The 14,168-nt window shown below is 61.9% G+C and overlaps 1 protein-coding gene across 2 annotated transcripts; it reads right to left on the reverse strand.

Moving 5' to 3' along the window:
* Nucleotides 1–1,758: 1,758 nt before the first annotated feature.
* On the reverse strand, nt 1,759–12,701 carry LOC128795317 (glycine receptor subunit alpha-4). 2 transcript variants are annotated; one of them, XM_053955995.1, is made up of 10 exons: nt 12,553–12,701; nt 9,932–10,065; nt 9,517–9,584; nt 8,591–8,814; nt 8,378–8,460; nt 8,043–8,183; nt 7,745–7,959; nt 7,341–7,490; nt 6,409–6,513; nt 1,759–4,056 (listed from the first exon to the last, which is right to left on the reverse strand). In XM_053955995.1, exons 1-10 carry the CDS (start codon nt 12,633–12,635, stop codon nt 3,769–3,771), a joined length of 1,491 nt encoding a protein of 496 aa, XP_053811970.1. In that variant the 5' UTR covers nt 12,636–12,701; the 3' UTR covers nt 1,759–3,768. The 2 variants fall into 2 exon arrangements, with proteins under 2 accessions (XP_053811970.1, XP_053811971.1); XM_053955996.1 differs by lacking the exon at nt 6,409–6,513.
* Between the last annotated feature and the right edge of the window lie 1,467 nt (nt 12,702–14,168).

The raw sequence follows: 14,168 nt of genomic DNA on the forward strand, positions 1-14,168 counted from the left end.
GGCACATTTCCTTGGCCCCACACGGGCCCCCCAAGGAGCCCTTGGGGCTGGCAAGGGGCCGTGCTGTCCCCAACCTGTGTGTGCTCCTGGTCCTGGGCATGCTGCAAGCAGGAGCTGGGAAGCTGCCAGCTCTGATGATGCTCATTTTACTGTCTGGGAGTTCCATTAACCTGGTGTTAACTTCATTAACTTCCTTTTAAACCAGCAATTAACTTGGCCATGGCTGTTGGTCCTTTGCCCACAGCTACTGTCTGTGGTGGCTGGGATACACCCACCAATGCACAGCCTTGGACTGATAAAACTGATAAAAAACTGATTCTGTCCAAAGACTGTGGGCTTTGCTGAGGGACTGAGCCACCTGGGCTGGTCCCTGGCTGTGCTGTGAGAGGACATGGGGCTCAGAACCCCCATCCCCAAGGCGTGAGGGACCCACTGGAGCTTTGTGCTGGAGGGCAGTGGCAGCCCTGCAGCTGTGAGGGTGTCCCAGTGACTCCCTGCTCAAACTGGGCTGCTGGGAGGACCAAGGGCAGGGCCTGAGTGCTGCTCCCCGCTCTGAAACTGCCCCCAGGGACACCCGAGCCACAAGTTCCTGCAGAACCATGGTGCTACCCTTATGCCTTTTCAAGTGTGATGCCAGAAACGAGCTCCCTGCCTTGCTGTGAGCAGTGCCTGCGACCCGGGGGCTTTGGCTTGGGAGGGATGTGTTGGGTTTTTACATTTTTTTTTTTTTTTTTTTTTTTTTTTTTTTTTTGAAATGTGCTGGTTCCTGGAGCTGAATGGCTCAGGGCTGACTGCAGTGTTTGTCTCCAGCAGACACTGAAGTGCCCAGATGTGATGTCCTGACTCCAGAGCAGGAAGTGAAAGAAGTGGGGACACCGTACTGGTGTGAAATACCTCACAGCTCTCCCCTTGGCTGCATTCTCTCTCAGTTTGGGGTGGGGACAGCAGCAAGACCCTGGGGAAGCTTCATTTGTCCCATCTAAAGAATAACCCCAGCACCAAACCGGTGTGGATGCAGCTTGCTTTCTCTCCTCCCTGCCTCAGAAGGCCCTCGGTGGGGCCGGGCGGGCGATGGGGCTGCGAGGTACCAACAGAGCTGGTCTGTGAAACTTGGCCGGGAGCACAGAGGGAGATTGATGCTTGCTCGGGCGCTCAGCCCTCAGCTGCGGGCTCTGCCCACCCCTGCACCAGCTGGGGACAAAAGCCCCGGCCCCGGGTGGCACTGCAGGGCTGGCGTAAGCCCCCCAGGACAGCTGGCAGCTCTGTAAGGTTGGCGCCTGCCCAGCGAGCCGGAATGAAGGGGCTGAGGGGCCACACAGGGAGGTTTGCCCTTGGGATGCTGCACATGCTCGGGTGTCTGAGCTCCACCGCAGAGCTGGAACCCCCCCGGCCCCTCCTCCGCCTCATCTTGGGTCCTGTCCCCTGGCCAAGCCTGGATGGGTGAAAAGGGCTGGGGTGACTGTGGGGAGCACCCTACAGAGCTGGGTGGGGAGAAAAAGTGACGAGGTTTGGGGCTGAGGGCTCGCAGGGGGCTCCTGCCCAGCCCTCCTGGCATCTCCCATGTGGGAGTTCAATGTGACGGTCGTCAGTTATGTCAGAAAACCCACCCGTGGAGAGGTAACGATATCTATATGGGTATGGTGGTGGGCCAGGGCTCCTGTCCCCACAGGGCAGCTGTGCCCTTGTCCCCTCCCCACGCCGTGAGTGGGAGCTGGCTGCAGTGTTCTTGGCAGAGACAAATCTCCAGCACACAGCGCCGAAAATCCCAGGAAGCTTTATTTGCATAGGAAGATCGATGCTGTTTAAAAACCCACCACTGCTGGAGCTTGGTGTGGCCGCCCAGGGCCTGTGGGTGCTGCTCAGACACTGGTACCTCCCTGTCTGGCACTGCCTCGGGTGCAGGGGGAGCTGAGGGTGCCTCCAAATGGAGCCTCCCCAAAAGCAAGTCTGGCCTGGACACAGGGCAGGGCCCCATGGGGAACCCCACGGCAGGGGAGGCACGCACAGTGCTGGCAATGGGATGGAGCTGGCTCAGCCTGTCCTTGTGGGTCCCTCAGTCCCCTCATGGGGTGGCCTGGGGCCAGTTCTCTGCTTGCCCCATCTGTGAACTGGGTGCACGTGGCTGAGCACTCTGTGGGGCTCAGGTGGCTCAGGGGATGATGCTGCCGGTCAGCCCCGTGAGGAAGAGGGTGATGAGTGGTGCCTGAGGAGCCAGGCCAGGGATCATGGCAGGGGTGTCTGCCTGGGTCTGCTTTCAGAAGGCAGTGCTGGCCTCCTGCCCATGTCCCTCTGCCATGGCAGGTGGGTCACTGGAGCACTTGCTGTGCCATGGGGGCACCACAGCCTTCAAGGAAAGGAGTGAATCCTATTTCCATCCTGCCCTGCCTGGAAGACTCTGGGCCCTCTGCTGCACCCATGGCCGTGGGGCCTGCTGGGCTGCAACCTCCTCCAGGCTGACTGTGGGCAGAGGGAAAGGAGAGCATCACCACACTCCTCTCAGAAGGACTTAAGCATCACCTGCTGCTTTTATTTCCTGCAAAGCATGGAGGGTATCCAGGTCTGGAGGGCTGGAAGCCTTGCTGAGCTTGTCCTGTCGGTGTTCCAGTTGCTCTCCTCTCCAGTGGAGGAAAATTAGGGATGAACCTGCCCAGGGGATGCTGCACCCGGATGCTGGGCTGAGGAATGGGGCAATTTTCACCTCCATCTCTCTTCTGCACCGTGGTGCTGTGGGAATGCAGCTGTCTGGGGATGCCACCACTCACTCTGCTCCTCCAAAAGGACTGGCCAAGCTTTTCCCCACTGCTTTCATCCCAAAAGATCTCCCTTGGAAGATAGACTGTGAGCCCTACCCTGCTGATAATGCAGTGCCTTCTCCCCAGTGCCAAGTGACTCCCATCTGCAACCGCAGTGGCCATCTGGGCCCCTTCAGTAGGACTGAGCTTGCCTGCTGCCTGCTTCAGGGCTGGCCTTTCCTTGGAGCAAACAGAGCCTCCTGCCCACTGTCCCTGCCACAATCCTGCCTGCAGCCCTGGGCATCACGGGCGGTTCTGAGCTCTGCAGGGAGGGCAGCATCCCCGACCTGCTGCTTTGCTCTGCGTTGGAGCTGGCTGGGGCTGCAGGGGCCCTGTCCATTGCTGGGCAGGGGGCTATGGGGCCATAGCCAGCACCCCGTACAGTCCAGGTGCAGGCAAGGGTGCTGCCTGCTCTTCCCTGCAACCAAGCTCCAGGCCAGAGGAGAGGACTGCAGCCTAGTGCAGTCCCTGCACCTAATGCAAACCCTGGCTGCTCGGCGCTCACAGCTCAGTGATGCAGGCTGGAGAAACAGCAGCCTAACATGGTAGGTGTGGAGAGGGGGAGGGTATTTTTCTAGAAGGTGATGTTTTCTGGCCACTGGCTGTGCCAAAGTACCTGGGGCTCTCCTGTGCCCCTGGATACCCAGGGCTTCCCCCAGCAGCACAGCATTCCTGGGGAGTAGTTGTTTCCCTGTGCCCTGACAGCACAGCATCCCGGGGTACTTGGGGGTGACACCATGCAGGAAGCAGGAGGGGTCCCTCTCTCCAGTTCACCATGGGGACCTGTGATTGTTGATCCCCCCACTTTGTGCCACAGAATCCAGTGGGTCACGGGGGCTGCCACATGTCCAGGCTCTGAGGCCCAGCCCAGCTGTGCCACCGCTCCGGGACAGAGGGAAACGTAGTTCTGGCTGAGCTTGTGGCACCTGGGCACACTGTGGGGGTCACACCAAGAGGCAGTCGTACTTTTCCAACCTCAGGGCACCAGGTGGATGTCCTCTGAGCGCAGCACTTTGTAAACGACCCAGTAGAAGATATTGAAGACCAGGAAGGTGAAGGGGAAGACGGCTCGGGAGATGGTGTCGATGCGCTTGGCGCGGTCGATGTAGCGCCTGCGGAGGCTCTCCCCTTCCCGCAGCAGGGCGCCGGCTGCCGGGGGGCTGTACACGCCAGGGCCCTCCCCAGCCCCCTCCTTGGGCTGCAGGCAGTGGCCCAGCCCGTAGCCTCGCAGGTAGAAGCGGCTCTCGCGGCTGAGCTCTTCCTCCTGGCGAAGGGAAAGGCCGTCAGCCAGGGCACCCGCGGGTGCTGGTGCTGCAGGGCTGCGGCTGCACGTCCTACACGCCCTGTGCTGCTGGGTGCTGAGTGCCCGTGCCAGGCTGGGCACTCTGTCAGAGAGCCCCAGCCATGCAGGCAGGAGCACGGGGCTGGCAGTGCTGTGCACAGGGTGCGGGGTGAGCACCGAGCCCCTGCCTTCTCATCCAGCATGTGTTTCAGGGTGCATCCAAAGGCAGCCCGGCCCTGGCAGCCTGACACACATCCCCCCAGCTTCCTCCCAGCTCCAGCTCCGAGGCTTGGGAAGCCTGACTCTGGCAGCCAGAGGGATGGGAGGTGAACTGGTGGAAGGGGGCACACAGGGGTGCAGGGAGCTGAGGTGTGCAGGCACTGCTGTGAGCGTGCTGTGTTTATTGTGGGGTGGAAGTGTGACTTTGACTGATGGTGAATAGGAGGGGACAGGCAACTTGCTGGGGCAGAGCAGGGCAGGGATGCAGGAACCTGGCTACCACCAGGGCTTGCAGGGCACCCCAGTCCCTCCAAGAACCCAGGCCCTCATTTCTCCCCATGGCTGCTTGGCAAGGATTGCCTGGTGCAGCAGAGGAGGGAGGCTGAGAGAGCTGGACTCCTTGCTGGTCTCTCTGCCCTTGCTCACCCTCTCTCCCCCCTTGCTGGCAGAGGCTGCAGAGAGGGCAATGTGCCCATGGAGTTGCATGTTCACGATCAAGGCTGCAAAACTGCCATGAGAGTCTGGCCGCAGCCCACTGCCATTGTTCAGGACACCGATTGGGTGCCTCGGGGGCTGGCCAGCAGTGCCTGCACTCGTCCCCATCAACAGCTGTGCACTGTTAGCCACTTGCCTTGTTTTAGCTTTGGAGAGGGTTATGTGTGCAAAGATTTGATGAGGGATGGGCATGTGCAAGCACAGGCTGCACATCTGGCTTTTTGCTGAGCCCCTGGACTCATTTGTTCTCTGTGGCTCAGCTCAGCTCCCCTCTGCCTTTGCTGGTGCTGTATCTGGTTGCAGTGGGTCCTTTTTTTCCAAAGCCTGCTGCAGGTCAGTGCCTCACTTTGTGTCCGGGTGCTGTTTAGGATCCCAAACACCGTCTCTGGCTGGCACTGCCCTCCAGGACACAGAGGCTGCTTGCTGAGGTCAGCCCCTGCAGGCACTCGGCTGGCACGGGGGCTCTCATGCAGAGTTTGTACCCTGGCATCTTTTATTTCAGCAATCCACAGGCTAAGCAAGATTTTACAGTGGGAGGAGCAGCAGTGGCTCAGATTGCTGAGGTTAGTTCTCTTTTGCAGTACAGTTTTATTTCTCTGCCTCAAGCTGAGTGCTTGCAGCCACTGTGGACGGGGAACCTGGGTGCTCTGTGTGCTCTGGGCACCAGCAGCTACTCCCCCAGCCCGGGGAGCCAGCAGGCCCAGCCTGTTCCTGAGCCTGGATTTCGATGATCTGTGGGAGGGATTTACCCGGGCTTTGCTTTCTCAGGCACAGGAGCTGCTCCCATCTCTGACTGAGCAGCACTCTGAGGTGCTCCTGTCTGCATCCAGTGCTGTGCCAGCAGCACCCCGGGTGGCTCTGCAGCCTCCACCACAGGGCAGCTGCACTCCGCTCTGTTCTAAGCCAGCAGATGGTCCTTGGGTTGGACAGAGCCTCCCCCTCCCTGCCCTGGCTGGGTGGGTCTTGATCTCCAGGAGTCGTGTGTGAAAGGCAGGGTGCAAAGATTCCTCTCCTGGCATCCAAGGGCTGATGATGGTGTAGAGTAGGTGAGGGTGACCAGGCCTGATCTCCTCCCTGGAGCTGTGGTTGACACCCTGCATCTCCCCAGCATCCTGGGAGCTTGCCCTGCCCCACACTTCTGCCTGTGCCTCAAGCTGCAAAGTGCTCGTGTGCCCTGAGCGGCTGCCTGTGCTGGAGTGACTGCAGGCAGCTAGGAGTGCCTGGAACCTGCCTGCAGGGAGGCAGAGCCCTCACCCTGCCAGAGGTGTGGGCATGGCTGGGGAGCTGGGCAGCAGCCCAGGAGCAGCCATCAGTCAGCCTCAGCATCGCTCACCCTCAGCAAAGGGGACTGTGCCGCTGCTGCTTTACGGAAGGGGAACCCGAGGCATGGAGTGGGGGTGTCCACAGGGAAATCTGCTCCATTCCCGTCCCTCTCTCAACACTTCTGAGCCCAGGCATTGGCAGCCGCATCCTACGGGCGCATACTCTGTGCGAATCGCTGGCCTGCTTCTTCCACAGGCCCTTGCTGGACCCCGGGCTGCTCCTGGGGGCTCCCTTTGGGGAGGGGAGGGTGAGGCTGGCTGGGGAAGCACGGGGGGCTGCCGGAGGGTCGTGCTTTACCCGGGAGCTGGAGAGCTGCGAGAGCGTCGCGTAGGTGTGCTCGCTGCTGTGCCGGCTGCTCAGCTGCCGCAGGGACTCCAGGCTGGCCGTGCCGCTGCTCAGGCCCTTTTGGCATCCAGCAGTGTGCACCAAACAGAAACAGGACAGCGGGTGACCGAGGGCTCTACCCCGGCCCCGGGGCAGCGGCTCTGCGTGCCAGGATGGGGATGGTGGGGAGATGGGGGCTCTGTGTGTGGGGGGAACAAGCCCCCCCAGTGTGCCCTGGCACTGGGATCTGTCTTCAGCACATGCCAAAGGGATTTGGTTGCACGGGACGCTGTGAGCCTGTGTGTGTGTTGGGGGTGTGGGTGTGTACTCGTCTTCCGAGGAGATTTGGTGCCTCACAGATTGATTATGGTAAGAAAATGAGAGTGGGGCAGCCACATGCCTACCCCAAGGTTCTCGCAGGCCTGATGCCTGTGGTGATAGGCTGACAGCGGGGAGGACTGTTTCCACGAGTGAGGGATCCTGCCTCTCCAGATCCTGCTGCGCTCCCATCTGCAGCCCAGACGTGTCCCTGGGTGCCACCAGATCCCTCCCTGACACAGCAGTGAGTCCCTGTCACTGCTAAGGAGCCCAGCTTTGGGGCTGCAGGTAAGGGGAAAGGCTGGTTTCCCCCATCCTCACTGTTTATTTTTCTGCATTTTTAGAGGAAGCAGAGCCTGAGGATGTCCCAGCAGGAGAAGGACAGCACCCTAAGCAGAGTCTGAAGCACCCATGGGTGCTGAGCACTGTGCTGCAGTGCCCGTGGGTCCCCGGGGTGCCAGAGGAGCCATCTGGGTCAATGGAACGCAGCCCTGCCCCATGGGCTGCCGAGAAACTGTCCCTGCAGCCCTGGGGTGTCCCCTCAGGGGCTGAGGACGAGCAGATGTCATGAGAGAGGGGGGACTCACCATCCTCTGCCGTCGCTGGCGGCGGCGCAGGCGCATGAACTCCTTGTGCTGGCGGGAGACAAAGTTGACGGCTGCGTACTCCAGCAAGGCGGCGAAGACAAAGAGCAGGCACACGGCCATCCAGATGTCAATGGCCTTCACGTAGGACACCTGCCGGGGTGACAGGGGGCTCAGGGACCCACTGCCCCCCACCTTGCTCGTCCCCCCCGGCACTGAGAGCTTCATCCCGCTGCCAAGAAGCATGGGAGCACACGGGCCAGAGCAGCCAGTGTTTCCCCTCAGCACGTGCGGTGCCCCAGCTGATGGGGCTCCCAAGCCAAGCCATTCCCAGGGAAAGGCTGCCCCTGCCCCTGGGCGCTGCGGGTGGCTGCAGCGGGGGAGCCCAGCACGCAGCCAGCACTGACCTTGGGCAGGGAGGCGCGGGAGCCGGCGCTCTGCGTGGTCATGGTGAGCACCGTGGTGATGCCCAAGCCCACCCGGGCTGGCGCCGCATCCATGTTGATCCAGAAGGAGACCCAGGAGAGGATGACAATGAGTAGGCTGGGGATGTACATCTGGATCAGGTAGTAACCCATCTGCCTCTCCAGGTGGAACTTCACCTCGATGCAGGTGAACTTGCCTGTAGGGAAAGACGGCCCCAGTGGGCGAGAGGGACCCCTGGGCCATGGTGAGGGGGTGGCAGCAGGTCCCTGGGGTGCTCACCTGTGTTGTAGTACTTGGTGCAATAGCCCAGGTCCTTCTCATCCCTGAGGATGAACTGTGGGAGTGTCAAGCCCTCTGCCACCTGCACAGCCTCCTGCTCCTCCAGCCACTCGAAGATGAGGTCGTTCATAGTGTAGCCAACTGGAGGGGATGTAGGGAGCCATGGGATGGGGACATGTACCCTGTTCAACCCCACCCTGCACAACTGCTTTTTCCTGCTTATGTCCCTCAGAAAAAGTGAGCTGCCGGCTTTTGGGATGGCATGGAATGGGATGGGATGGGATGGGATGGGAAGAGGGAAATGAAGCACAGCTTGAACCCCTCGAGGTACTCACAACTCTCCAGCTGCATGGTGCATGTCTGGATGTCCATGGGAAAGTTCTTGAGGTCCATGGGGCAGGACAGGATCAGTGTCAGCCTGGAGGAGACAGAGGAAAGGAAGGAGTTGTTGGAGCTGGGGCAGTCAGTGGGGAAAAGTTGCCACATGGAAGGCAAGAGGAAAGCTTTGCCTCCCCACTCAGGCACTGCACCAGAGGGGAAGGTTCTACCTAATGCTGTAGAGCACGTTGCCATTCTTGAAGATGCGCAGGAGCTTGTTGTCGGTGGTGACCTCGTGGAAATTGGCCCCTTTCTCATTGGCAAAGAACAAGTCTGGCTTCCAGATGGAGTCGAGCATGGAGGGGTCGAGGTCGAGGGAGTCGTCGGGGTACTCCCGGTAAGCCAGGCGGGGGTCGTTCCACTGCTGCCGCAGGAACACGTTCACCCGGTAGTCCTGGGACAGAGGGCACCACGTCAGCTGCGAGCACCCCGTGGGAGGAGGAGGAGGAGGAGGAGGAGGAGGAGGAGGAGGAGGAGGAGGAGGAGGAAGGGATGGAGGAGGAAGTGGAAGGGGCTGCCTCCACTGAGGCTCAGTTGCCCTGCTGTTGCTGTGTGCCTGCCACTAATAAAGAATGGAGCAGGGGCAGCTCAGGAGCCTTCCCATGCTGTTGGCAGCCAGGGGAAATTAAAAAGCCAAGGCCACAGCAGCTGAGAGAAGGAGGAGGAGGAGGTGGAAGACCAGTAACTGCTGCCTGCAGCATTCTGGACATGGCTCTGTGGGCATGTGCATAGTATTAAGGCTTTTGCAGAAGCACGGATAGGACATTTTTGCCCTGGGACTTCCTCTGAGCATTCCTCATGCACCCAAGGAGGTTCAGGATGGCAGGGGGTTCCATCCAGCTGCCCCACTGTGACCCTTTGGGGGGCTCTTTCTTCCAGGCACGGGGAATGTGGCCCACAGAGGCAAGCCTGTGTTAGCTGACCCCAGAAAAGCCACAGCCACGTGCTATGGCTTTGCGCGTCCCCACCGCGGTGCCAGGGATGGCTCCAGAGAAGGGGTCACAGTAAGCACAGCCTTGGGCACTGGGACCCACACGCTCCCCGGCACAGCCGCTGCCAGCCCCGAGGCACTGGGAGAGGCTGGCAAAACCCTCACCATGGTGGTCTCGGTGACGGAGCCAAAGCTGTTGATGAAGATGTTGCACGTCACGTTGACGGGTGGACCTGGAAAACAGCGTGAAGCCTCCTCTTGCTGCCGGCTGCTGAGACGCGCGCGGGCACGCGCGGGGGCACCGGCTCGGACCCGCACTGCGTGCCTGAACGCACACAGGCGTCCCCTCCCGCTGGGGCCACCCCCGGGGTGTGGGGGTGAACCCCAGCACGCCCTGCAGGCACCGCGGCCGCCCGCGCTGCCCGGCAAAGCGAGCGCACGGCGCTGGCAGGAGCAGCCGGGGCTCTGGGGAGGGGGTTGGGACAGGGATGTGGGTCAGGGTCCTGCCCCAAAGCCCCTGGGTTTGGGCAGCCATAAGCGTGGATCTGCCAGGTTTGAACCCTCAGATCTTCCCTCTTACCTTTGAAGTTGGGTCGAATGCGGGCGTCATACCCTGAGGTTCGTCCCATAAGCTTGTCCAGGAAATCAGAGGGTGACATGGGCTGAGGTGAGCTTCGGGAACCAGCTTTAATCTCCTCCCGCCCTGAGACCAGCCTGGGGGGCAGAGGAGGCAGGTCAGCTGCTGCCTGCTGGCACCAGCGGTCTGCAGGCACATTTTGGCATCCCGTGGGGACACTCAGCTGCCAGGGCAGGCGGCTGTGCCTGTGCTGCATCCACTCCTGTGCCCGGTCAGCATGGTGGGGGGATCCCTTCCTTCTGCTGGAATCCTGGTGGCTTTTCCCCTCACCTGCAGCAAGCCGAGTGTCACATGCCCACATTTTGCCTGTCTTGCTCCACCACATCCCTTGGGGTCAGGGGCCAGTGCCTCCTGGCTTCAGGGCTGTGGTGGGGACAGGGCACAACCAGTGCTGAAGGGGAAAACAGGGAAGCTCCTTCTCAGGTTTCACCTACAGCTCCAGCTTGAGCTGTGAGCAGACAATCACCCGCTGCCTGTCATGGACTCAGGGCTTGGAGGGGCTGGGGGACACAACGGCCCTGCCTGAGTGACGAGGTGTCCAGAGCACAGGTGGGTTCTGACACCCTGCCAGGGGCCAAGGAGATGTGGCAGGAGGGGAGCAGCAAAGCCCACCTCCACACCAGCCATGGTGATGAGCTCTCCCACACAGCGCTCTGAATGACGATGGAGATTTATTTAAACTGACTCTGGAGGGGATATTTTTGTGAATGCATCTTAGCCTGCCAGCTTCTCTCCTCCCGTCAGTCTATAATGATAATTTCAAGGAACAATGCGAGAGATGTTCACTCACCACATTGCCAGGCATGTGGCTGTGATGGAGAGGAATTAGCCAGAGATCTCTGGACACAAAAGGAGCCTTGAGCATGCTGCTGGTGCTGCTGCATAATGCCTCATAACTCTACCAGGTCTGTGCCCAGGTGAATCTCACTCCTGCTTGGAGCTACAACCGCATCACAAGAAGAGAATGATACCGGGAACCCCGTGGTCCTTCTTCCCACATCTCTTCAAGGGGGTGAAATTCATCCTAGAGGGGTGCAGCCTCACCAGCTAGAAATGGCCACAACCAAAATGCTCCAGTGGGACAGGTTTTCCTTTAATTGAAGGGCAGCAGAGAGTACCTGAGATTCATCCTGATCAAGAGCAAAAGGCTGGGAGAAATTCCCCGCCAGGAGCTGCACGAGCAAGGTGCGGCACCTTAAGGAGGGCTGCAAGAGGCCAGGCTAAGAAGGAGTTAAGTGAGGCTTCTGCCTACCACACAGCCTTGAACCACGTCCTCCTCTCCTCAGCAGGAGAGGATGGTGAGGGTTCTCCCCTGGAGCACGTGGGAGGGAGGCTCCCGGGCTCCCTTGGCAGGTAGCTCCTTGAAGAGGCTCAGATAACTGGCTGAGCCACAGCGGATCTGCAGCCCCGGGGATGCTCAGACCTGCGTGGGGGATGCCAAAATGCCCAGAGTGCAGCCACTTCCCACAGCATCCCTGGCAGGAACGCAGCCCTGGCCTGCCTGCAGCTCCCCACTTGAGGCACTGCCTGCCCTGGGGCCTCTGCCCGACCCTGGGCTGGGCACCGCAGGGCCCTGGAACTCAGCACCTCTGTGAAGCCAGCGGATGGCAGGGCTGGAAAACGCTGATGTCTGCCTAAAAACGCTGCCCTGAGACAAGCAGTTTCTGCATGTGAAGCAATTCTGTTTTTACCCCTCCCTGCCATAAATGTTGCAAATGCCCCCATGCCTCTCCAGCCGCACTGGCTGAGTGGTGGGAGGGGGACTGGGATCAGGCTCAGCCCAGGAGTCCTGCAGCCCCCAACCCCTCCCTTCCTGACCCATCTCCCCCGCATCCCACCTTGTCCCAGATAACACCCAAGGTGGACAGAGATGGGAAAAGGGACCTGAGAGCTTTAGATGTTCTACCCAAGTGGGCTAAGAGTTGTTCCTGCACCCATGGGACCTGGGGCACCCATCCACTGTCCCGACTGACGCAGGGTCTGGGTCAGGGTCTGTCCTGAGCTCTCCTCCCCCCAAACACCATGAGCCAGGAGAGGATCTGAGCACCTCAGGGGCTTTGCAGCACCAGAGAAGGAGCTGTCTGAGCTATCACGTGGCTCAGCTCGCCCTTTCTCCCACGGTGGCAAGACTCTCTCGCTGGCCCGGGGCTAGGGGAACCCTCAGGGGCTGCTGGGGACAGGCAGGGTCTGGCTGTGTGCGGTGGGGGACTGGAGGGGGAAGGTGCTGGTTCCCCCGGGGTGCTGGCTCAGGGTCCTAGGGAATGGGGAGCGAGGCCAGATTTGCGGGAGGTCCAGACAGGAGCTGGGAGCGTTCTGTCTGGGGCGTCAGGCCGCGGGGACAGGTCCGGACTGGGGGTCGGGATAAGGGTGCCGGGGCTCGTCCGGGTCTGAAAGGGGATGCCCAGGTCCCGCGGGAGAGATCTGTCTCCGAGAGGGGGTGATGCCCGGGTGCCGGACGGGAACCGCGGCTCCCGGGGGAAGGGGTCCGGGTGCCGGGGGAGCGGCTCGGAGAGCAGCGGTCCCGCAGCCCCGCGCAGCACCGAGCACCCGCGCCGTGCGCTCACCTGAGCGGGCCGCGCCGGGGCAGGAGGCAGCCGAGGAGGAGGAGGAGGAGGAAGGCGAGGGCACCGGCCCGGAGCGCGCCCATCCCGCCGCAGCCCGCAGCCCCGCCGCCCCGGGCGCACGGGCATGACCCGGCCGGCGGCGGCGGCGTCCCCGCTCCCGCTCCCGCCGCACCGGGGCCGCTGCCGCCGCCGCTGCCGCCGCCCCCCGCCCGGTCCCGCTCCTCATAGTCCGGGCGCCCGCCGCGGGGTGGGCGCCGGCCGCCTGCGGGCCCCGGGAGCCGGGCGGAGCTTCGCCCGCCGCGGCGGGGAGGAGGCGGGCACGGCGGTGGGGGGCTCCCGGCCCCGTGCCCGCCTCCTCCCCGTCCCCTCGGGGCCCTCTGCCGCCCGGCCCGGGCCGTCCCGGAGCCCGCGTCCCCCGTGGGGGCTCCTGGGCGCGGGGAGGGAGCGACCCCTGCGGGGTTTGGGAGGGTCTCGGGGCGCACCGGGGTCGGGGCTGGCGGGATCGAGGGATGCGCCGGGGTTGAGGAATGGGGGCAGCGCTGAGGGATGTGCAAGGAACGCTCGGAGGACGAGAACCGTAGCGGATCGGAGGGCGTGCGGGGCTGAGGGATGTGCGGGGATCGAGGGCTGTGCAGGGGCCGAGGGATGTCCCCGAGGAACTGCCCGTCGGATGGGAGGGGGGGAGCGGCTGGGGAAAACCGGGCTCCTAAATCCTTCTGCCCGGCCCTGGAGCCGCAGCTCGGTCCCTCGTGCTGCGACCCCTGCGCTTGCCTTTCCCAGAGGCTCAGCGGATGGACAAGACTGTCCTGGGTGAGCTCCTTGGAGAACGCAAGACCGACAGTCATGTCTGCGTGATGCGGGAGCTGCAGCGGCTGCCAGGGAGAGGGAAACCAAGGCAGAGGGAAGGGAGCTGCCTGTTAACCGGAGACTCGGCTGGGACTCGGGCTGCTCGGCTGCCTTTGCCCTGTCCCCTGAGGCCACCCGGCCAAGACGCAGAGTCGCCTCCGGTCCAAGGCAATCTGTGATTAATTTGCAAGGAAGTAAATAGTATTTAAAAAAGATAAAAGTGCAGAATAAATGATTCCTGGCAGATATGTCAGTCAGGTTTCTGTTCACTCTGCTGTGGCTGGCTCATCTCATTTGTTTGTATTAATTGCAGTCTGGTAATGGCTGGGAGCCGCTCAACAAAGCCATTGCTGCAGGGGTCCACAGAGGAGGATCTCAGCGGGGAAGGAGAGCACGGTGCCCCCTGTGCCTGCTCTCCCCGGGGCAAGCGAGGGGCTGCACAGCACTTGGAGAGGTCCCCAGTGGATTTGCTGTGGGAAGGCAGTGTGGGTGAGGGCTGCCCGGGTGAAGCTGGCCCGGGGTGCTGGTCCAGCTCAGGGCACGGGGGGCTGGTAGCCAGCGGGCTTGGCCCGAGGCAGCGTGCGGGGGTCCTCATCCCCACTGATCGGCTCTCCCAGCACCAGGAGCTGGGAGAAGTCTCCTCTGATTACCGTTGCCATTAATGTTTACGGTGCCGCGGTGCTGGGAGGCGCAGGGCACAACGAGGAGCCCTGGGGAGCAGAGCAAACGCACGCTGTGTGACAGCTCCTCTTCCACACACTGTCCGAGCT

This window comes from Vidua chalybeata, chromosome 14 (genome assembly GCF_026979565.1).
Source record: "Vidua chalybeata isolate OUT-0048 chromosome 14, bVidCha1 merged haplotype, whole genome shotgun sequence".
In the NCBI taxonomy this organism is placed as follows: Eukaryota; Metazoa; Chordata; class Aves; order Passeriformes; family Viduidae; genus Vidua; species Vidua chalybeata.

Coding starts and splice junctions, on each gene's coding strand:
- LOC128795317 (XM_053955995.1), bottom strand. CDS start 12,635: ATGGGCGCGCTCCGGGCCGGTGCCCTCGCCTTCCTCCTCCTCCTCCTC. Junction 7,960..8,042: donor CACCAAGTACTACAACACAG/GTGAGCACCCCA, acceptor CTTTCCCTACAG/GCAAGTTCACCTGCATCGAG. Junction 4,057..6,408: donor CGCAGCTCTCCAGCTCCCGG/GTAAAGCACGAC, acceptor TCCCTTCGCCAG/GAGGAAGAGCTCAGCCGCGA.